Genomic DNA, 23323 nt, shown 5'->3' with positions numbered 1-23323 from the left:
GTCGTTGGTCGGGGCTAGAAGGCCAGAACTTTATTTGGTCGCTGGCTCTCCCGCTGACACCGCTGAATCGGCGTGTGTGACACCGATTCAGCGATGTCTTCGCTGGTAACCAGGGTAAACATCGGGTTACTAAGTGCAGGGCCGCGCTTAGTAACCCGATGTTTACACTGGATACCATCCTAAAAGTAAAAAAAACAAACGCTTCATACTTACCTTCGGCTGTCTGTCCCCGGCGCTGTGCTTTCCTGCACTCACTGTGAGCACAGCGGCCGGAAAGCAGAGCGGTGACGTCACCGCTCTGCTTTCCGGCCGCTGTGCTCACAGCCAGTACAGAGAAGCACAGCGCCGGGGACAGACAGCCGAAGGTAAGTATGAAGCATTTGTTTTTTTTACTTTTAGGATGGTATCCAGGGTAAACATCGGGTTACTAAGCGCGGCCCTGCGCTTAGTAACCCGATGTTTACCCTGGTTACCGGCATCGTTGGTCGCTGGAGAGCTGTCTGTGTGACAGCTCTCCAGCGACCAAACAGCGACGCTGCAGCGATCCGGATCGTTGTCTGGATCGCTGCAGCGTCGTTTAGTGTGAAGGTACCTTTAGACTCACCAAACTAATTACATTGCTGAATAAGGTAGAAAAAAAACTATATTGCACATCAACTTTGAATTTTCATATAAATAGTGCTGCAAATCCACATAAGGCAGGGAAATTATGAGTTTGTGCGTCTCCACCTAACGCCACCCCATAGACTTGACTGACCTCTGTTCCCCTCTGTGGTTAAAAGTGATGTAGCGGCGCTGAACAGACATTGAGCACCCAGAGACGACTTTCTTCCAAAGGCAGCGACACACCTGTCTACAGATTGTTTGTGATGCCGCAGCTCAACCACATTTATGTTAATGTGTGGTGCCCCTGAGGTTCCAGTCGCCACAGAGGTACTGCACCTCATCCATATGTGTGGTACCCCACTCTCGGGTATGGAGGGGGCACTACCCGGTATCCGCACACTAGCATCCAACACCACACCACTCCAGGCCAGGGGATCTGGGCAGACCCTATTTAGGGAGGGCCCCATCTCAGGCTGGAGGGGGAACTAGGTAGAGGGTGTGGGTGGAGGAAGGAGATAAGGGTAGGAGACCTGAGGCAGAGTGACAGTTGGGAGTGAAGTGTTGCTATGGAAACAGGAGTGAAGCGGAGTTAGTGAGTTGCTGAGGAGAAGAGTGAGAGGAGCGAGCAAGCTCCAGAGAGAGAAGGGGTCCTAGGGGCTAGGGAAGTGAAGAATCCACCCGTGGCGCCCGAATCCACGCCGACCGTAGTTGAGTGGAGGGACCAGGGTGCAGTGGGGGACCGGCCCCAGACTAGTGGAGAGACTGTAGGACTCAGCTAGCAAACTGGAGGCTATTGTGTCTGTATGTGCCACAGCCAAATCTACACACAATCACTGAAAAGGCAGCCACATAGGGTCAAAGGGACCAGGAAGACATCGCCCGACAGGATCTGAGGCTGCTGGCTTGGGACACTGTGTGTTAAGCGCAGGGCAAGAGGGTGAGAGCCTGCCCAGAGAGACGACCCAGAAAGGTACACAAGAAGGGGGTCCCGGAAAAGTGCACCCCAAATTACCTGAGAGCTAGCTGGACCACCGACCCGGAGGACACAGCACCCGGCTGGAGACTGAACCTAATAACTGTGAGTAAACTGTGAAGACTTCACCCCGCTGTGTCCTCAGAATTATTTACTGCTTCACCTGCCATGTACTATAACAGTACCCATCGTTTAATTTACCTCATATCTGCCCTGGGGCCCCACTCTACCTGTGGAGAGCTGTACCATCTTTGCTGCGTCATCATCGGCCTTAGTGTACCTGAACTGCAGAGTCGGCCATCCCTTGTCGAACACCACGGGTGGCGTCACGAATCAATCCCCTATAAACTTTTCACTCTTGCATCATTTTTATTGCACGCACAGGGCCACGGAGTTGTGTCGCGGCCCCGTGACCTCCCCAGGAGGCTGCCCGACCCGGTTCCGAGTGCCCCGCGGCCCTGGTGGGCATCGCAAATATATCTAGGCTGCAGTACCAGAGACAACGCATGGACAGGTCTAGTGCTTTTGCCTGGAAAGAAATCAGCCATATACACTGTTATGACCTGGTGGTTAAGAGGCCACACTGATATGACCTGGTGGCTAAAACGCAACATGGAGTGAGCTCTGAGAAGGTGGTATCTCTACTGATCGCAGTCCCTAATCCTAACAACAACACTAGAAATAGCCGTGGGATGTTCCTGACTCTCCCTAGACACCTCTTCACAGCCTAAGAAATAGCTACCCCTAAAGAAGGAAATAGAAAACTATCTTGCCCAGAGAAAACCCCCAAAAGGAAAGATAGCCCCCCACAAATATTGACTGTGAATGGAGAGGGAAAAGACGAACTCAGAAATGAAATCAGAATTCAGCAAAGGAGGCCAATACTAAATTAGATAGACAGAGAGAAAAGGATACTGTGCGGTCAGTATAAAAACTACAAAATCCACGCAGAGTTTACAAAAATGAACTCCACACCGACTCACGGTGTGGAGGGGCAAATCTGCTTTCCCAGAGCTTCCAGCTAGCCTGAATAAGACATAGTGACAAGCTGGACAAAAAGAGACATATTTGCAAAGCAATAGAGTCCAAAAAAATGGACAAACAAAAACTAGCAAAAACTTATCTTTTGCAGACAAGGACTGGCCATATGAAAATTCCAAGGAGAGAACCAAATCCAACCAAGAACATTGACAGCAGGCATGGACTAAAGCCCAGAGCAGGTTTAAATAACAAACCCAGGCAAGGCGATTATTGAAGGCAGCTGCTACAGCTACCTAAAGGAGCAGCAGTTCCACTCGAAACCACCAGAGGGAGCCCAAGGGCAGAACTCACAAAAATACCATTAGCAACCACAGGAGGGAGCTCCAGAACGGAATTCACAACAGTACCCCCCTTGAGGAGGGGTCACCGAACCCTCACCAGAGCTCCCAGGCCGATCAGGACGAGCCAAATGGAAAGCACGAACCAAATCGGCAGCATGAACATCGGAGGCAACAACGCAAGAATTATCCTCCTGGCCATAACCCTTCCACTTGACCAGATACTGAAGCTTCCGCCTCGAAAAACGAGAATCCAAAATTTTCTCCACCACATATTCCAATTCCCCCTCAACCAACACCGGAGCAGGAGGATCAACGGAGGGAACCATAGGTACCACATATCTCCGCAACAAGGATCTATGGAACACATTATGAATGGAAAAGGAAGCTGGAAGGGCCAAACGAAAAGACACTGGATTGATAATTTCAGAAATCTTATAAGGCCCAATAAAGCGAGGCTTGAACTTAGGGGAAGAAACCTTCATAGGAACATGACGAGAAGACAACCAGACCAAATCACCAACACGAAGCCGGGGACCAACACACCGACGACGGTTAGCAAAACGCTGAGCCTTTTCCTGAGACAACGTCAAATTGTCCACCACATGAGTCCAAATTCGCTGCAACCTGTCCACCACGGAATCCACACCAGGACAGTCAGAAGGCTCAAGCTGCCCTGAAGAAAAACGAGGATGAAAACCAAAGTTACAAAAGAAAGGCGAAACCAAGGTAGCAGAACTAGCCCGATTATTAAGGGCAAACTCGGCCAACGGCAAAAAGGTCACCCAATCATCCTGATCAACAGACACGAAGCATCTCAAATAGGTCTCCAAGGTCTGATTAGTTCGCTCCGTTTGGCCATTTGACTGAGGATGGAATGCTGAAGAAAAAGACAAATCAATGCCCATTCTAGCACAAAAGGACCGCCAAAACCTAGAAACTAACTGGGAACCTCTGTCAGACACAATATTCTCCGGAATACCATGCAAATGAACCACATGCTGAAAAAATAATGGAACCAAATCAGAGGAGGAAGGCAACTTAGGCAACGGCACCAAATGGACCATCTTAGAAAACCGGTCACAAACCACCCAGATAACAGACATCTTCTGAGAGACAGGAAGATCAGAAATAAAATCCATGGAAATATGCGTCCAGGGCCTCTCAGGAATAGGCAAAGGCAAAAGCAACCCGCTGGTACGGGAACAGCAAGGCTTAGCCCGAGCACAGGTCCCACAGGACTGCACAAACGAACGCACATCCCGCGACAAGGAAGGCCACCAAAAGGATCTAGCCACCAAATCTCTGGTACCAAAAATCCCAGGGTGACCAGCCAACACCGAACAATGAACCTCAGAAATTACCCTACTAGTCCATCTATCAGGAACAAACAATTTCTCCACAGGACAGCGGTCAGGTTTATCAGCCTGAAACTCCTGAAGTACCCGCCGCAAATCAGGGGAGATGGCAGAAAGAATCACCCCCTCCTTGAGGATCCCAGGCGGCTCAAGAACTCCCGGAGAATCCGGCAAAAAACTCCTAGAAAGGGCATCAGCCTTCACATTCTTAGAACCCGGAATATACGAGACCACAAAATCAAAACGTGAGAAAAACAGAGACCACCGAGCCTGTCTAGGATTCAACCGCTTAGCAGACTCGAGGTAAATCAGATTCTTGTGATCAGTCAAGACCACCACGCGATGCTTGGCTCCCTCAAGCCAATGTCACCACTCCTCAAATGCCCACTTCATAGCCAACAACTCCCGATTGCCGACATCATAATTACGCTTAGCAGGCGAAAACTTTCTGGAGAAGAAAGCACACGGTTTCATCAAAGAGCCATCAGAATTTCTCTGAGACAAAACGGCCCCTGCCCCAATCTCAGAAGCATCAACCTCAACCTGAAAAGGGAGAGAAACATCTGGCTGACGCAACACAGGGGCAGAAGTAAAACGACGTTTAAGCTCCTGAAAGGCCTCAACAGCCGCAGAGGACCAATTCACCACATCAGCGCCCTTCCTCGTCAAATCGGTCAGAGGCTTCACCACACTAGAAAAATTAGCAATAAAGCGGCGATAAAAATTGGCAAAGCCCAAAAATTTCTGAAGGCTCTTTACAGATGTAGGTTGAGTCCAATCATGAATGGCCTGGACTTTAACAGGGTCCATTTCAATAGCCGAGGGGGAAAAATGAAACCCAAAAAAGAAACTTTCTGAACTCCAAAGAGGCACTTAGACCCCTTCACAAACAACGCATTAGCACGAAGGACCTGAAATACCATTCTAACCTGCTTTACATGAGACTCCCAATCATCGGAGAAAACCAAAATATCATCCAAATACACAATCATGAATTTATCCAGATAATTCCGGAAGATATCATGCGTAAAGGACTGAAATACCGATGGAGCATTAGAGAGCCCGAATGGCATCTCACGATATTGAAAATGGCCTTCGGGCGTATTAAATGCTATTTTCCATTCATCACCTTGTTTAATACGCACGAGATTATACGCCCCTCGAAGGTCGATTTTAGTAAACCAACTGGCACCCTTAATCCGAACAAACAAATCAGAAAGTAACGGTAAAGGGTACTGGAATTTGACAGTGATCTTATTGAGAAGGCGATAATCTATACAGGGTCTCAAGGAGCCATCCTTCTTGGCAACAAAAAAAAATCCCGCTCCCAACGGTGACGAAGACGGGCGAATATGCCCCTTCTCCAAGGACTCCTTTACATAACTCCGCATAGCGGCATGCTCTGGCACAGACAGATTGAAAAGTCGACCCTTAGGGAACTTACAGCCAGGAATCAAATTAATGGCACAATCGCAGTCCCTATGAGGAGGCAGAGAACTGGACTTGGGCTCATCAAATACATCCTGGAAATCCGACAAAAACTCAGGAACTTCAGAAGAAGGGGATGAGGAAATGGACATCAAAGGAATATCACTATGTATTCCCTGACAACCCCAACCAGTTACAGACATAGATCTCCAATCCAGCACTGGGTTATGTACCTGTAACCATGGAAAACCCAGCACAACAACATCATGCAAATTATGCAACACCAAAAAGCGAATATTTTCCTGATGTGCTGGAGCCATGTACATGGTTAACTGAGTCCAATACTGAGGTTTATTCTTGGCCAATGGCATAGCATCAATCCCCCTTAAAGGGAACCTGTCACCTGAATTTGGCGGGACTGGTTTTGGGTCATATGGGCGGAGTTTTCGGGTGTTTGATTCACCCTTTCCTTACCTGCTGGCTGCATGCTGGCTGCAATATTGGATTGAAGTTCATTCTCTGTCCTCCATAGTACACGCCTGCGCAAAGCAATCTTGCCTTGCGCAGGCGTGTACTACGGAGGACAGAGAATGAACTTCAATCCAATATTGCAGCCAGCATGCAGCCAGCAGGTAAGGAAAGGGTGAATCAAACACCCGAAAACTCCGCCCATATGACCCAAAACCAGTCCCGCCAAATTCAGGTGACAGAGTCCCTTTAAGGGAATAGGACTCTGCAAAGGCTCCAAGGAAAAACCACAGCTCTTGGCAAATTCTAAGTCCATTAAGTTCAGAGCAGCGCCAGAATCCACAAATGCCATAACAGAGAATGACGACAATGAGCAAATCAGGGTAACAGACAAGAGAAATTTAGGCTGTACAGTACTAATGGTAACAGACCCAGGAACCCTCCTAGTACGCTTAGGGCAATCAGAAATAGCATGAGCAGAATCACCACAGTAAAAACACAGGCCATTCTGACGTCTGAATTTCTGTCTTTCCGCTCTAGTCAAAATCCTATCACATTGCATAGAGTCAGGACTTTGCTCAGAGGACACTGCCATATGGTGCACCACCTTGCGCTCACGCAAGCGCCGATCAATCTGAATGGCTAGAGACATAGATTCGCTCAAACCGGTAGGCGTAGGAAAGCCCACCATAACATCTTTAAGGGTTTCAGAAAGACCTTTTCTGAAAATAGCAGCCAGAGCCTCTTCATTCCACTTAGTGAGCACAGACCATTTTCTAAATTTCTGGCAGTATAACTCTGCCGCTTCTTGACCCTGACACAGGGCCAACAGTGTTTTCTCAGCATGCTCTACTGAGTTAGGTTCGTCATACAACAATCCGAGCGCTTGAAAAAATGCATCCACACTCAACAATGCCGGATTCCCTGTTTCAAGAGCAAAAGCCCAGTCTTGAGGATCACCACGCAGTAAGGATATGATGATTTTTACTTGCTGAATGGGATCACCAGAAGAACGGGGTTTCAAAGCAAAAAACAATTTGCAGCTATTTTTAAAGTTCAAAAACTTGGATCTGTCCCCAAAAAACAAATCAGGAGTAGGAATTCTAGGCTCTAGAGCCGGAGTCTGGACAATATAATCTTGGATACTCTGGACTCTTGCAGCAAGTTGATCCACACGAGAAAACAAACTCTGAACCTCCATACCAGAACATATATCCAGCGCCACCCAGATATCAAGAGGAAAAAAAAGACAGAACAGAGCACAGAAAAAAAAAATGGTTCAGAGCTTTCTTTTCCTTCTTTTGAGATGCATTCAATTCATTTCCGGCCTGCTGTACTGTTATGACCTGGTGGTTAAGAGGCCACACTGATATGACCTGGTGGCTAAAACGCAACATGGAGCGAGCTCTGAGAAGGTGGTATCTCTACTGACCGCAGTCCCTAATCCTAACAACAACACTAGAAATAGCCGTGGGATGTTCCTGACTCTCCCTAGACACCTCTTCACAGCCTAAGAGATAACTAACCCTAAAGAAGGAAATAGAAAGCTATCTTGCCTCAGAGAAAACCCCCAAAAGGAAAGATAGCCCCCCACAAATATTGACTATGAATGGAGAGGGAAAAGACGAACTCAGAAATGAAATCAGAATTCAGCAAAGGAGGCCAATACTAAACTAGATAGACAGAGAGAAAAGGATACTGTGCGGTCAGTATAAAAACTACAAAATCCACGCAGTTTACAAAAATGAACTCCACACTGACTCATGGTGTGGAGGGGCAAATCTGCTTTCCCAGAGCTTCCAGCTAGCCTGAATAAGACATAGTGACAAGCTGGACAAAAAGAGACATATTTGCAAAGCAATAGAGTCCAAAAAAATGGACAAACAAAAACTAGCAAAAACTTATCTTTTGCAGACAAGGACTGGCCATATGAAGATTCCAAGGAGAGAACCAAATCCAACCAAGAACATTGACAGCAGGCATGGACTAAAGCCCAGAGCAGGTTTACATAACAAACCCAGGCAAGGCGATTAGTGAAGGCAGCTGCTACAGCCACCTAACGGAGCAGCAGTTCCACTCAAAACCACCAGAGGGAGCCCAAGGGCAGAACTCACAAAAATACCATTAGCAACCACAGGAGGGAGCTCCAGAACGGAATTCACAACAATACCCCTCCTATAAGACAGGAATCACATGTCTGCTATGTATGGCAGCATTTGATTTAGTGTTTTCCACCAAAGCCAGGAGTAGATCTAATTGGTAAATGCATACAGCAAAGATGGATACTTTTTCGTTCTACACCTCTTACATTTGGCTCAAAGACTGAAAAATCCTGCAAGTATGATTACATCCAGGGTCAGACTGGCCAACAGGAGAACAGGAGAATCCTCCGGTAGGCCACCCCTGTGAAGGATTTCTAATGAGTAGTGCTGTTACCCTTGATTCACAATTTGCAGAAAAAGGTTTATTATTATATAAAAGCAAAAATACATTTGTGTACTAGGGTCAGGTTATTTTTGCATGTAGCTAAACAGTAGGCAACAAGATTCAATGTTACTGGTGGGCCTTTGCCAAACCAGTCCGGCACTGGTTGCATCCCTCCTGTATACAAAGGACAAATTCATCCAGAAAATGTTTTCCATGTTCAAGGTCCCCTGGCTGGAGATCAGTGAATGCAGAGGAGTAACTGACTGAAGGGCGATGACGTGATATTATGGTATTATATACTGAAGACATGTCACTGATTGATAAAAGACATAAAGCACAATACAAAGATGACGGAATGTGTGTGCTCTGTGCTCCAAAGTCAAGTATTAACCTATGTACCTTGTCGTTTTGTACAATGGGTCGATAGATTTCTGTGTTGATGGCTCTTCCAAGTACTGAACACTGTGCTCTGAAATGTTAGAATAAAATAGCATGAAGGCGATAAACGATAATAAGAAAGATAAAGATGCTTATGCTTATAGGTGTGATGTGCTCCTGTATTCTGTACTATATATTATGCAATCAGCAAGAAAAAAAGAACTATTGTAATCTATATATATAATTGTCTAAGGGTTTGGCTGTCTGTCCTGGAAATCCCGCGTCGCTGTTTGGTTGAGGCCGCCAGGCCTCAACCAATCAGTGACGTGCACAGTCTCTGATTGGTCGAGGCCGGCTGGCCTGTGCGCGTCGCTGATTGGTCGAGGCCGCCAGGCCTCGACCAATCAGCAACGGGCACAGTCTCTGGTTGGTTGAGGCCAGCTGGCCTCGACCAATCAGCGACGGGCACAGTCTACCGTGAATTCTGGAATCATCATTGTCCTCCACTGCTGTCAAGTGCCGCCATTGTGTTGTCTAAGGGTCTAATTGTCTGTCTGTCTCGGATATCAGCCAATCAGCGATATTAGTGCAGGATTTAAACACCACTGACAGCGCAACATACATACATACATATTCTAGAATCCCCGATGCTTTTGAATCGGACCAACATCTAGTATCTTTATAGGTGGCTAATACGCTGTTTTTCTGATACAAACCCACAAACTCCTTGCTTCCCTTTACCCCCACAAATATAATTAAAGGGAATGTGTCACCAGGTTTTAGCCACCTAATCTCGGAGCAGTGTAATTTAGGGACATAGACCCTAATTCCAGTGATATGTCACTTACTGGGTTGCTTGGGGTAGTTTTGATAAAATCACAGTTTTTTTCAGTAAGAGGCTATCACTATAGGACTAGTAAATCCTCTGACAGGTAGTCCTCCATATTAATGAGGTCTGTATAAACCCCGCCTCCACCACTGATTGGCAGCTTTCTGCCTATGCACACTGTACACAGAAAGCTGTCAATCAGTATTCAGAGGTTTGATAGATCAACACAAGAACAATGAATTTATCAAAGATGCAGCAAGATGCCCAGAAAGTGATGCATTGTTGAATCAAGGTCTCTGTCCCTACACAATGCAGTTCTTAGATGGAGTTGTAAAATCCTGGTGACACATTCCCTTTAAACTTTTACTTATGTTTTATATGTTGCAGCCTTTTAAACATCCTGTAGATTGCTATGGGGTCCGTGTCCTGAGACCCCTACTGACGGCTCAAAAGGTTGCATAGAAGCATTCAGCTCCCGAATGTGTGCGTGTACAAAGACTTTGTAGGGAGCCCATACACCACCATGTGCACACTTATGTACTGGTCAGTTCTGAATCTCGACCCATCTTCAAAATGTTTAAGATACTACAAAATATAACAGAAAGTTAGTTTAGTTTCACTGTTTAAGCCTTTTTATATTGTGTGTATTCATATGACCAGTGGCCCCATCAGGGCTTACGTTCAAACTTCCCCTGCAGAATGGGATTTGGACGTATACGCCGATGAGGCCATTGACTATAATGGGGCAGTCTGCTGTGCATCATGTTTGGTTTTATGCACCTGCTGGAGGCAGACAGCTAGATGTAGTCTACTGCATTTTGGTGTCCACCTCAGCGTACAGTTAGGGCCAGAAATATTTGGACAGTGACACAAGTTTTGTTATTTTAGCTGTTTACAAAAACATGTTCAGAAATACAATTATATATATAATATGGGCTGAAAGTGCACACTCCCAGCTGCAATATGATAGTTTCCACATCCAAATCGGAGAAAGGGTTTAGGAATCATAGCTCTGTAATGCATAGCGTCCTCTTTTTCAAGGGACCAAAAGTAATTGGACAATGGACTCTAAGGGCTGCAATTAACTCTGAAGGCGTCTCCCTCGTTAACCTGTAATCAATGAAGTAGTTAAAAGGTCAGGGGTGGATTCCAGGTGTGTGGTTTTGCATTTGGAAGCTGTTGCTGTGAGAAGACAACATGCGGTCAAAGGAACTCTCAATTGAGGTGAAGCAGAACATCCTGAGGCTGAAAAAAAAGAAAAAATCCATCAGAGAGATAGCAGACATGCTTGGAGTAGCAAAATCAACAGTTGGGTACATTCTGAGAAAAAAGGAATTGACTGGTGAGCTTGGGAACTCAAAAAGGCCTGGGCGTCCACGGATGACAACAGTGGTGGATGATCGCCGCATACTTAATTTGGTGAAGAAGAACCCGTTCACAACATCAACTGAAGTCCAGAACACTCTCAGTGAAGTAGGTGTATCTGTCTCTAAGTCAACAGTAAAGAGAAGACTCCATGACAGTAAATACAAAGGGTTCACATCTAGATGCAAAGCATTCATCAATACCAAAAATAGACAGGCCAGAGTTAAATTTGCAGAAAAACACCTCAAGAAGCCAGCTCAGTTCTGGAAAAGTATTCTATGGACAGATGAGACAAAGATCAACCTGTACCAGAATGATGGGAAGAAAAAAGTTTGGAGAAGAAAGGGAACGGCACATGATCCAAGGCACACCACATCCTCTGTAAAACATGGTGGAGGCAACGTGATGGCATGGGCATGCATGGCTTTCAATGGCACTGGATCACTTGTGTTTATTGATGACATAAGAGCAGACAAGAGTAGCCGGATGAATTCTGAAGTGTACCGGGATATACTTTCAGCCCAGATTCAGCCAAATGCTGCAAAGTTGATTGGACGGCGCTTCATAGTACAGATGGACAATGACCCCAAGCATACATCCAAAGCTACCCAGGAGTTCATGAGTGCCAAAAAGTGGAACATTCTGCAATGGCCAAGTCAATCTCCAGATCTAAACCCAATTGAGCATGCATTTCACTTGCTCAAATCCAGACTTAAGACGGAAAGACCCACAAACAAGCAAGACCTGAAGGCTGCGGCTGTAAAGGCCTGGCAAAGCATTAAGAAGGAGGAAACCCAGCGTTTGGTGATGTCCATGGGTTCCAGACTTAAGGCAGTGATTGCCTCCAAAGGATTTGCAACAAAATATTGAAAATAAAAATATTTTGTTTGGGTTATGTTTATTTGTCCAATTACTTTTGACCTCCTAAAATGTGGAGTGTTTGTAAAGAAATGTGTACAATTCCTACATTTTCTATCAGATATTTTTGTTCAACCCTTCAAATTAAACGTTACAATCTGCACTTGAATTCTGTTGTAGAGGTTTCATTTGAAATCCAATGTGGTGGCATGCAGAGCCCAAATCGCGAAAATTGTGTCACTGTCCAAATATTTCTGGCCCTAACTGTATATGGCTGAAAATGTTGCACGATAGCGCACACGGTGACAGCCCCATTATAGTCAATGGCTCTATCAGTGTATAAGTCCAAATCCCTGTCTGTGGGGGAGGGAGGTTGGACATAAGCTCCGATGGGGCCATTGAGCGTGAGATTAAACGATGTGTGAAAGGGCCGAAATGATAACATTCAGTCTGCCTGAAGCCACCAGAAGGAGAGCTCTGCAGCTGGAGCCGTATAAATCCATCTTCAGTATTATCCCTCCAGTACTATTTTCCATCACCTACCTTTGCGTTCTGCAAACTACAGTCATCATAGAGAAAACTACACCGACAGCAAGGCCCATTTCCACATTGAGAATGACCACCGCCGACCATGTGACCACCCAAACAGACTAGAAAACAAATCAGGTAATGATGACATTCTCAATCTGTGCCATTCAGTATAGGACATACTGTAACTGATTGGAATATACACATATTTTTTCCGGAAATAAGTTTGAGTATCTGCCTAAGGGCTCGTTCACACTGTCGTATACATCGTACGAGTGCTGTCTGATTTTTTATCTTATAGCACTCGTTCCATTGTTATTTAATGGGGCTTTTTTTCTTACAGAATCTGTTAGTGAAATGCAGCATGCTGTAATTTCACTCTGAAACTGGATGCCACTCACCCATTTAAGTCTATGGGTGCAAGGAAAACATCAGGCTGCACTCGGATGACATCGGATGCAGGCTGCACTCGGATGGAGAAGATGGAGAAATGTTGCTCTCCATCTTCTACAGTGTGCTACAGTTCTCTCATCCGAGAGAATCGGCTCATACTATACTGTCACTCTGACGAAACTCTGATCAGGTTTTGACCAGCGGAGTGTCATTAGCATAATCTGCCCAATTCTTTTGAATGAGAGAATCTACGGTTGTGTGACCCTGGCCTTAGGCAATCAATCTAATGACAGCTCCCATTTTTAGAGGTTTTTTTTTTTTTAAATAAAAGCTGCCTTCTCTTTATGGTTTACGCTGTTTTATACATTGAATACGCTCCATATGTAGTAGCAAGTGTGTTGCATTCACTGCAATGGGAGAAAGCTGCAATACCTAGCACAGATCTTTCACATGTAACCATTGTGGAGTTTGAAGCAATGTAGATAATGAAAAAGCTGCAGAGCTCAGTATAGAGACGTAGACCATTCCAAAATCTGATCATTGAGGCTGCAAAGTGTCAAATTCCCACAGATCTAATATTCATGGCTCATCCTAAGATTGGTTCACACCACCGTATTTTCTCTCATCCAAGAGAATCAAGTTGATTATGCTAATCACACTCTGATCAGAGTTTGGTAAGAGCGTGATCATAGTGCGATCTGATTTTCTTAAAAATGTCTCCATCTTCACCATTCTGGCAGTCCGTTAAAATCGGAATCACATGCAAATGTCAACCGAATGCAGTCCAATTTATTTCACAGATTCATCGACTTGCATGGCCAATTTAAAGATGGAAATCACGCATGCAGCAATATTTCCTCTGTAATAGTACACCGATGTCGAACTCCCTCCTTTTGATGTGGGCTCCGGCACTGAGCCTACATCTTTTCCGGCACATGTCAGCTGTTTTGAACAACTGACATGTGCCTCTATCAGCCGCGGGTGGAATCGTGATCCACCCACAGCTGTTAACAAGTTAAATGCCGCTATCAAACTCTAACAGTGGAATTTAACACGGGCTTACAGCAAGCGTGACGGAAAACCCATCCATCGGCACCTGTGTCACATGATCGCGGGTCGCCGATAGGTTGACATGACAACCAGATATCTCCAGCAGACCTCTATGGTTGTCACTGCCGGATTGCTTTGAGCGTCAATGTCACGATACCCGGGTATAAATACTGCAGAGGAAACTGCACCCTGCAGCAACGGAGCTGAACCAGAAACCGGGTAACTAACATGAACACCAACGGGACCTTTCACATGAGACACAGTGATCAGGTAAAGCAAAAGGACCTACGATCATGTGACAGAGTGGGAGGCGGTCAGGGGGCAGAGTCAGACGCCGGGGAAACTGAGAAGGGACATGCATAAAAGAATAGTGAAACAAGCCGAGGTCGTAGCCAGGAGATTACAAGATACCAACAGGGAAAGTCAGAGAATAGTCAGAAGCCAAGCCAGGGATCAGTAAGCCAGGAAAGCGAATAAAGCAGGTGACAGCAAGACACAAAGCAAGCCAGCACACACTACAGATGTCAAGCATACAGACTGCAGAAAACCTATAGCTGACAAGGATACCAGGTTAGGAGCGAGTATAAATAGCCCTCCCATCTTGAAAGAGAGGCTAAGAACATTAACCCTGTCCTAACCATGACAGTCGCCTGGTGGTCGGCACGCATAGCAAGTGAGGAATTCTGCTACATATAGGCGATCTGATGTATGTAGCAGAGCCAATCGGGTTATGGCAGCATCTAGTCTCCTATGAAGACTATTGAAGCATGCTAAAAAAAAAAAATACTAGAAAAATAAAAAAGGATAATAGTTCAAATTACCCCCTTCCGCCCCATTCAAAATAAAACAATGAAAAAAATCAAACATATACATAATTGGAATCATCGTGTTCAGAATCACCCGATCTATCAATATAAAAAATCACGAAAAATGGAGATGCTACGGGTATTGGAAAATAGTGCAATTTTTTTTAACAAACTTTGGAATTTTTTTTCACCACTTCAATAAAAAAGAACCTAGACATGTTTGGTGTCTATGAACTCGTAATGACTTGGAGAATCATAATGGCAGGTCAGTTTTATCATTTAGTGATTATAGTAAAAAAAGGCAGACCAAAAAAACTTTGTGGAATTGTACTTTTTTTTTTAATTTCACTGCACTTTATTTTTTTCCCATTTTTCCAGTACATGATATGTTGAAACCAATGGTGTTGTTCAAAATTACAACTCTTTCTGCAAAGAACAAGCCCTCACATGGCCATTGTGACCAAAAAATAAAAAAGTTATGGCTCTGGGAAGAAGGGGAGCAAAAAATGAAAATGCAAAACCAAAAATACCTCTGGTTGTTAAGGGGTTAAAATCCTAGACAAGCCTTTAAATTCCCTTGGCTGCCCTGTTCACTTAGGAAACCATCTCTACTCTTGCCAGACATTATTTTATTTATGGCGATGTCTTTGGTTGTGTTAAAGTGGTTACCTGGTTTTAAGCTACAAGTCTGCAGTCACTCTACTGTATGTGACTGCAGACTTGTGAATTCTCACATCGCGTGCAGGTTGATCTGTGAGGATTCTCCAGTGCTTGCAGTCATATGAGCGCAAGTTGGGGACATGCATACTCCTGGCTACATTCCAACTACACTGTTTCCGGCCTCACTCAATACACTTGCATTAAAGGGGTTCTCCACTACTAGGACAACCCCTTCTTAAACTAAATGTTCTGCCCAGATAAAATAATAAAGCCTATACTCCCCTCCCGTACCGGCGCTGTGTTGCAGTGTTGTGACGCCGGCGCCCAATCAACGGGAGGAATATAAATGGTATTTACTGATAAAAGGTGGGAAAGTCAAGGGGTATCAAAAGTACTGTTATAATGCATAGTACAGTTATAATGCATAGTACTGTTATAATGCATAGTTGACACTGAATTGAATTATATTTTTACATGATATGCGAAAAAAGTGGTGACAGTAGTAGACAACCCCTTGAAGTGAGACCACACCCATCTAGTCATAATGTGGCCAATCATATAGAGTATGCCTATCAAACTTGCATTCACATGACTACCTGCTCCCATTGCCTGCATCGGAGAATCCTTGTGGCAGCAACTGTGCAATGTGAGGATTCAAAAGACTGAAGTCACATAACATGACTGCAGACTTATCTTAAGACTGGACAACCCCTTTAAGACACAGAATAACAAAGAATAACAGAGTTTTACAAGCCTCCATGACACATACAGTAGCAGAAAGAGTCATCATGGATTTCAAGTCCTCAGATTTTTGTATCCCCACTTTCCCTGCCAGTAGTGACATTCTGTTGCGTGAAACCAGCCTGAATGTTGTGCGCTGTGTAACCTGTCGAATACTCACAAAGTCAGTCTTGCTGATTTTCCATAATTCTGGAAGCTCCTGGAATTGTAGGAACATTTGTCTGAGGCTTACAACATTTATGCAGGCAAGTACCGCCTGGAGAAAAAAAAAGAATAACAGAGGGTTAGCAGCATACTCAAGTAATGAAGACATAGAGAAGACGAACAGATGAAATGGTCACGGTGTTATTAACTAACTACGGTACATAAATCCAACACTTGGGAGGGTTTGACCGTGACTCGGAAAGTTTGGATATTATAGAACAACAAATGTTTGGGGGGGACAGCATGGAAAGTTCCTATTCACATTGTTGACCTGGAATACCCCTTTGAAAATGTTGTTCCTAGCTTTCATATGTTTGTCCCTGTACATTAAAGTCTTTACTATTGTGCTGTCTTTATCATCATTCTCTACTTCATTTATATGTGGGTACTACTAGATTGGATATGCGAATGGGTATTAAAGTTTGGAAGAACGGACTAATAGACAACTGAACAGAGCTGCTCGTGATGATGAAGAACTGGGCTAAACTCTCGTATTGAAACATATATTTAAAATCCATTTATACTTTATTGGGTATGGGGTGTTAAGATAAGTGTTGTTTAATGTTTGTTGTGTAAACTGAAAATGACTTACGGTAAGTCTTGAATAAAAATGAACTGATTAAAAAAAATACTATTATAAATCAACAGCACAACCAAATCTTTGTAATAAATCTTATAAGAGATCTGCTTCTTTCTCCACTTATGAGCCGCTTCTTATGCTCCTCCTTGCTCCTGAACACACCATTCACTCTGAAATACAGCTAAAATCCATATTTTCCAAGATCTTCCACTGCCATTCCGTTCTTGATTTCTTACCTTTGGTAAGTAGTTGAAGAGTGGACCAACCCACATCAAAACAACAAGCACCACACTGCTAGTGAAGATCCCTGAAAGCTAAAATATATTACCAAAATGATTATTGGAAGTTTTTGTTGTGCAAAAAAAATACATATAGTTCCAAGATTTTGTTAAAATAGTTTCATATGATCCAGTTTCATGGTCAGCGATCTTGAAAATCTGCCTTGTGATGATCACCTGATCATCACGGTGGCTTCCAGATAAAAGGACTTGTGTGTAACAAGACACATTCATTACAGAAATACATGTGGCCACCATCTCTCATGAAATGACAATAAATTGCATTATTTCCATATTCTTTATACTGACCAATAGCAGTCTTTAGAGTCTACCATTAATGCTTTATTGGTAAGAATACAATCCATAGGGGACAATTCCAGTTTATCAGAGGCTACATTACTTTCAGCAATAGCCGAGGTCCAGGAAATGGTTATCCAGGCTCAGCAGTCATCCCGAGCTTCGACCATCAATTTACAATGAAGAACCTCTTTGACATTATCACCCAAAATTGCGTTGAATACTCATTCGGATGGGTTCCTAACTAACATTACTGTACAATGCCTATTGGGCTGTAGGCTTCCTTCAATTATCTTCATTTGAAATCAAAGGTTTAGATCCATTAAAGGTTACCCGTCATTTTAATTTTTATTTCAGAAATCCATAATACACATGAAAATAAGAAACTTTGTCATATATCTTATCACAGGAATCTGCTTCTTTCTCTTCACTGAATACAGATTCCACCTGTAAATTGAGAAATTTGAAAATGAATGATTAGTCCTGGAGGAGAAAGAAGCAGATTTCCCTGATATGCAATATGTATTTTAAATATATACAGTGCAGACCAAAAGTTTGGGCACACCTTCTCATTTAAAGATTTTTCTGTATTTTCATGACTATGAAAATTGTACATTCACACTGAAGGCATCAAAACTATGAATTAACACATGTGGAATTATATACTTAACAAAAAAGTGTGAAACAACTGAAATTATGTTATATTCTAGGTTCATCAAAGTAGCCACCTTTTGCTTTGATGACTGCTTTGCACACTCTTGGCATTCTCTTGATGAGCTTCAAGAGGTAGTCACCAGGAATGGTCTTCCAACAATCTTGAAGGAGTTCCCATAGATGCTTAGCACTTCTTGGCCCTTTTGCCTTCACTCTGCGGTCCAGCTCACCCCAAACCATCTAGATTGGGTTCAGGTCTGGAGACTGTGGAGGCCAGGTCATCTGACGTAGCACCCCATCACTCTCCTTCTTGGTCAAATAGCCCTTACACAGCCTGGAGGTGTGTTTGGGGTCATTGTCCTGTTGAAAAATAAATGACTAATCCATACCTCCCACTCCCGACTCCAAGACTTCTCCCGTGCTGCGCCAATCCTCTGGAATGCTCTACCCCAAGATATTAGGACCATCCATAATTTGCATAATTTTAGGCGCTCGCTCAAAACACATTTGTTCAGAGCGGCCTATCACGTTCACTAATCAAAGTCATTTTATGTTTGTGTGTCCACAAAGAGTTATAGAATAGGATGGCACTAGAGCGATACTTTAAGCAGCAGCAAGGACCATAGATAGGATCCAGAGCATTAGGCGTCACGCTTACTACGGGGTATTCGGTGCACAGCAGCTGAAAACCAATAGTTCATGTATGCTCATAAGTAAGAAAATATGCGGCACTCACCCCAAATTCTGCAGTGGAAAGCGTGAATTTTAATGGAAAACTTCAACAGATAAATATCCGTTACAACATAAGGTAAGCAGGAGGGTGCGGTGTTGGAGCTGGAATGCTCTACCCCAAGATATTAGGACCATCCATAATTTGCATAATTTTAGGCGCTCGCTCAAAACACATTTGTTCAGAGCGGCCTATCACGTTCACTAATCAAAGTCATTTTATGTTTGTGTGTGTGTGTAGCCCATTCACTATCCCCATCTATCCCCCACCCCCTGAAGATGGCTGGACCATGATTGTAAATACATCATTGTAAATACACACTTGTACTTTGTATCTCCCCCACCTCATTGTAGATTGTAAGCTCTCACGAGCAGGGTCGTCTTATTTTGCTTTAATTATTGTATTGTTAACGTTGTTACTTATGACTTTTGTGTTTGAAACTGTTAAACTGTAAAGCGCTGCAGAATATGTTGGCGCTATATAAATAAAGATTATTATTATTATTATTATTAAATGATGGTCCAACTAAACGCAAACTGTATGGAATAGCATGGCGCTGCAAGATGCTGTGGTAGCCATGCTGGTTCAGTATGCCTTCAAATTTGACTAAATCCCCAACAGTGTCACCAGCACATCACCCCCACACCATCACACCTCCTCCTCCATGCTTCACGGTGGGAACCAGGCATGTAGAGTCCCTCCGTTCACCTTTTCTGCGCCGCACAAAGACATGGTGGTTGGAACCAAAGATCTCAAATTTGGACTCATCAGACCAAAGCACAGATTTCCACTGGTCTAATGTCCATTCCTTGTGTTCTTTAGCCCAAACAAGTCTCTTCTGCTTGTTGCCTGTCCATAGAAGTGGTTTCCTAGCAGCTATTTTACCATGAAGGCCTGCTGCACAAAGTCTATTCTTAACAGTTGTTTAAGAGATGTGTCTGCTGCTAGAACTCTGTGTGGCATTGACCTGGTCTCAAATCTGAGCTGCTGTTAACCTTCGATTTCTGAGGCTGGTGACTCGGATAAACATCCTCAGAAGCAGAGGTGACTCTTGGTCTTCCTTTCCTGGGCCGGTCCTCATGTGAGCCAGTTTCTTTGTAGCGCTTGATGGTTTTTGCCACTGCACTTGGGGACGCTTTCAAAGTTTTCCCAATTTTTCGGTCTGACTGATCTTCATTTCTTAAAGTAACGATGGCCACTCGTTTTTTCTTTACTTAGCTGTTTTTTTTTGCCATAATACAAATTCTAACAGTCTATTCAGTAGGACTATAAGCTGTGTATCCACCAGACTTCTGCTCAACATAACTGATGGTCCCAACCCCATTTATAAGGCAAGAAATCCCACTTATTAAACCTGACAGGGCACACCTGTGAAGTGAAAACCATTCCCGGTGACTACCTCTTGAAGCTCATCAAGAAAATGCCAAGAGTGTGCAAAGCAGGCATCAAAGCAAAAGGTGGCTACTTTGAAGAACCTAGAATATAAGACATAATTTCAGTTGTTTCACACTTTTTGTTAAGTATATAATTCCACAAGTGTACACCACACACTATATATATATACAGTGGGGCAAAAAAGTATTTAGTCAGTCAGCAATAGTGCAAGTTCCACCACTTAAAAAGATGAGAGGCATCTGTAATTTACATCATAGGTAGACCTCAACTATGGGAGACAAACTGAGAAAAAAAAATCCAGAAAATCACATTGTCTGTTTTTTTAACATTTTATTTGCATATTATGGTGGAAAATAAGTATTTGGTCAGAAACAAACAATCAAGATTTCTGTCTCTCACAGACCTGTAACTTCTTCTTTAAGAGTCTCCTCTTTCCTCCACTCATTACCTGTAGTAATGGCACCTGTTTAAACTTGTTATCAGTATAAAAAGACACCTGTGCACACCCTCAAACAGTCTGACTCCAAACTCCACTATGGTGAAGACCAAAGAGCTGTCAAAGGACACCAGAAACAAAATTGTAGCCCTGCACCAGGCTGGGAAGACTGAATCTGCAATAGCCAACCAGCTTGGAGTGAAGAAATCAACAGTGGGAGCAATAATTAGAAAATGGAAGACATACAAGACCACTGATAATCTCCCTCCATCTGGGGCTCCACGCAAAATCCCACCCCGTGGGGTCAGAATGATCACAAGAACGGTGAGCAAAAATCCCAGAACCACGCGGGGGGACCTAGTGAATGAACTGCAGAGAGCTGGGACCAATGTAACAAGGCCTACCATAAGTAACACACTACGCCACCATGGACTCAGATCCTGCAGTGCCAGACGTGTCCCACTGCTTAAGCCAGTACATGTCCGGGCCCATCTGAAGTTTGCTAGAGAGCATTTGGATGATCCAGAGGAGTTTTGGGAGAATGTCCTATGGTCTGATGAAACCAAACTGGAACTGTTTGGTAGAAACACAACTTGTCTTGTTTGGAGGAAAAAGAATACTGAGTTGCATCCATCAAACACCATAGCTACTGTAAAGCATGGTGGTGGAAACATCATGCTTTGCGGTTGTTTCTCTGCAAAGGGGCCAGGACGACTGATCCGGGTACATGAAAGAATGAATGGGGCCATGTATCGTGATATTTTGAGTGCAAACCTCCTTCCATCAGCAAGGGCATTGAAATGAAACGTGGCTGGGTCTTTCAACATGACAATGATCCAAAGCACACCGCCAGGGCAACGAAGGAGTGGCTTCGTAAGAAGCATTTCAAGGTCCTGGAGTGGCCTAGCCAGTCTCCAGATCTCAACCCTTTAGAAAACCTTTGGAGGGAGTTGAAAGTCCGTGTTGCCAAGAGAAAAGCCAAAAACATCACTGCTCTAGAGGAGATCTGCATGGAGGAATGGGCCAACATACCAACAACAGTGTGTGGCAACCTTGTGAAGACTTACAGAAAACGTTTGACCTCTGTCATTGCCAACAAAGGATATATTACAAAGTATTGAGATGAAATGTTGTTTCTGACCAAATACTTATTTTCCACCATAATATGCAAATAAAATGTTAAAAAAACAGACAATGTGATTTTCTGGATTTTTTTTTCTCAGTTTGTCTCCCATAGTTGAGGTCTACCTATGATGTAAATTACAGACGCCTCTCATCTTTTTAAGTGGTGGAACTTGCACTATTGCTGACTGACTAAATACTTTTTTGCCCCACTGTATATGTATTTATATATATATATATACACATGTTAGATATATTAGATATATAACAAAGTTTCTTATTTTCAAATACATTATTGATTTATGAAATAAAAATTACAGCAACAGTAATTTTTTGAAAATCCCCCCAAAATAGTGTTCTCATCGATTCAATGCCTTATTTCGTTGGTATTCTCCCTTTGAAACATTGCTTTGAGGGAAAATATATAGTCAGATTATGCGGTTGTAAGGCAGTCATATGCATTCAAGTGCTCAATTTAGTTAATATGTTAATAATTCAACTTAAGTTGTACTACATATATATACTGTATATAAAAAAAATATTCAAAAAGTGTCATTGATCAGATTACAGGCAATTAAAGCATTAAATGGTGTTTGTCATTCCAAAAACACAAATAATGCTAACCACATGATCAAATAGCAGGTTTAACCCCTAGAAAAAGCATATGTTTAGTGCAGTAACCGTTGCCTTTACTGCACAGAGGAGAGAGGTCCCTAATTCTGAAAGCGGACCTATGCACTGATCAGTCAGCTATGCCAAGGATGCACCAAGCACCCTGTTTCTTTTAGAATAAGTGTCTTTTTCTGGACAGTAAGGCAATAATTATCACAATTCTTTTCATAGCAGACTAAGTCACCTCTATCATTATGTACTTAGTTTAATTTGTGTTTTGGGGTTACAGACTGCCTGTAGCACAGCACGAGCCATTTAATGAGTCAAGTTAGATGCCCCGTTTTCTGCATCATGATATCCTGCTTTATAGTGGTTAGTGTATCATGTTGAAAATGCTACATTTGTACAATTATGAAATGGATATATAAAAATACATTATAATCTATATATTACCTGGGTATGACCTCCAGCACTTTCAAGAATATTTGTTGTAGCCAAAGTAGCAGAGCTGGGGAAACACTGGAACAGGGAAGAGACCATGTTGGATATTCCATGAGCTAACAGCTCCTAAAAAAACAAAAATATCTTGCTCAAATTACAATTTTTTTCCCTTTTCTTTAAAGATCAGGAGACCTAATGCATAGAACTTGTCACATAAGAACACCTTTCATTATTAAGTAGATTGCACATGATCAAAAATAATGGGCAAGATGATAAACAGTTGCATTGGGTCTTCAATCTTCAATAGTAAGAGTTGTGTTCTCTAGAGAGAAGAAATTGGGTCCCAAGACTCCACCAGATACCTATATGTCCATATATCAGGACATA

The 23323-nt window shown here is 43.4% G+C and overlaps 1 protein-coding gene across 3 annotated transcripts in view; it reads right to left on the bottom strand.

Moving 5' to 3' along the window:
- The window catches only part of LOC138670853 (solute carrier family 26 member 10-like), a 140049-nt gene that overhangs the window by 27536 nt on the left and 89190 nt on the right, over window positions 1-23323 (bottom strand). For all 3 annotated transcript variants that reach the window (XM_069758580.1, XM_069758581.1, XM_069758582.1), the window contains exons 8-12: window positions 22949-23062; window positions 17208-17285; window positions 16348-16443; window positions 12553-12659; window positions 8979-9048 (exon numbers count right to left, since the gene is read on the bottom strand). In XM_069758580.1, the coding sequence (XP_069614681.1) occupies window positions 8979-9048; window positions 12553-12659; window positions 16348-16443; window positions 17208-17285; window positions 22949-23062 (465 nt within the window). The remainder of the gene's footprint in view (window positions 1-8978; window positions 9049-12552; window positions 12660-16347; window positions 16444-17207; window positions 17286-22948; window positions 23063-23323) is intronic.

Source organism: Ranitomeya imitator, chromosome 3, assembly GCF_032444005.1.
Source record: "Ranitomeya imitator isolate aRanImi1 chromosome 3, aRanImi1.pri, whole genome shotgun sequence".
NCBI classification, from domain to species: Eukaryota; Metazoa; Chordata; class Amphibia; order Anura; family Dendrobatidae; genus Ranitomeya; species Ranitomeya imitator.
This window is presented reverse-complemented; position numbering and strand designations above follow the sequence as displayed.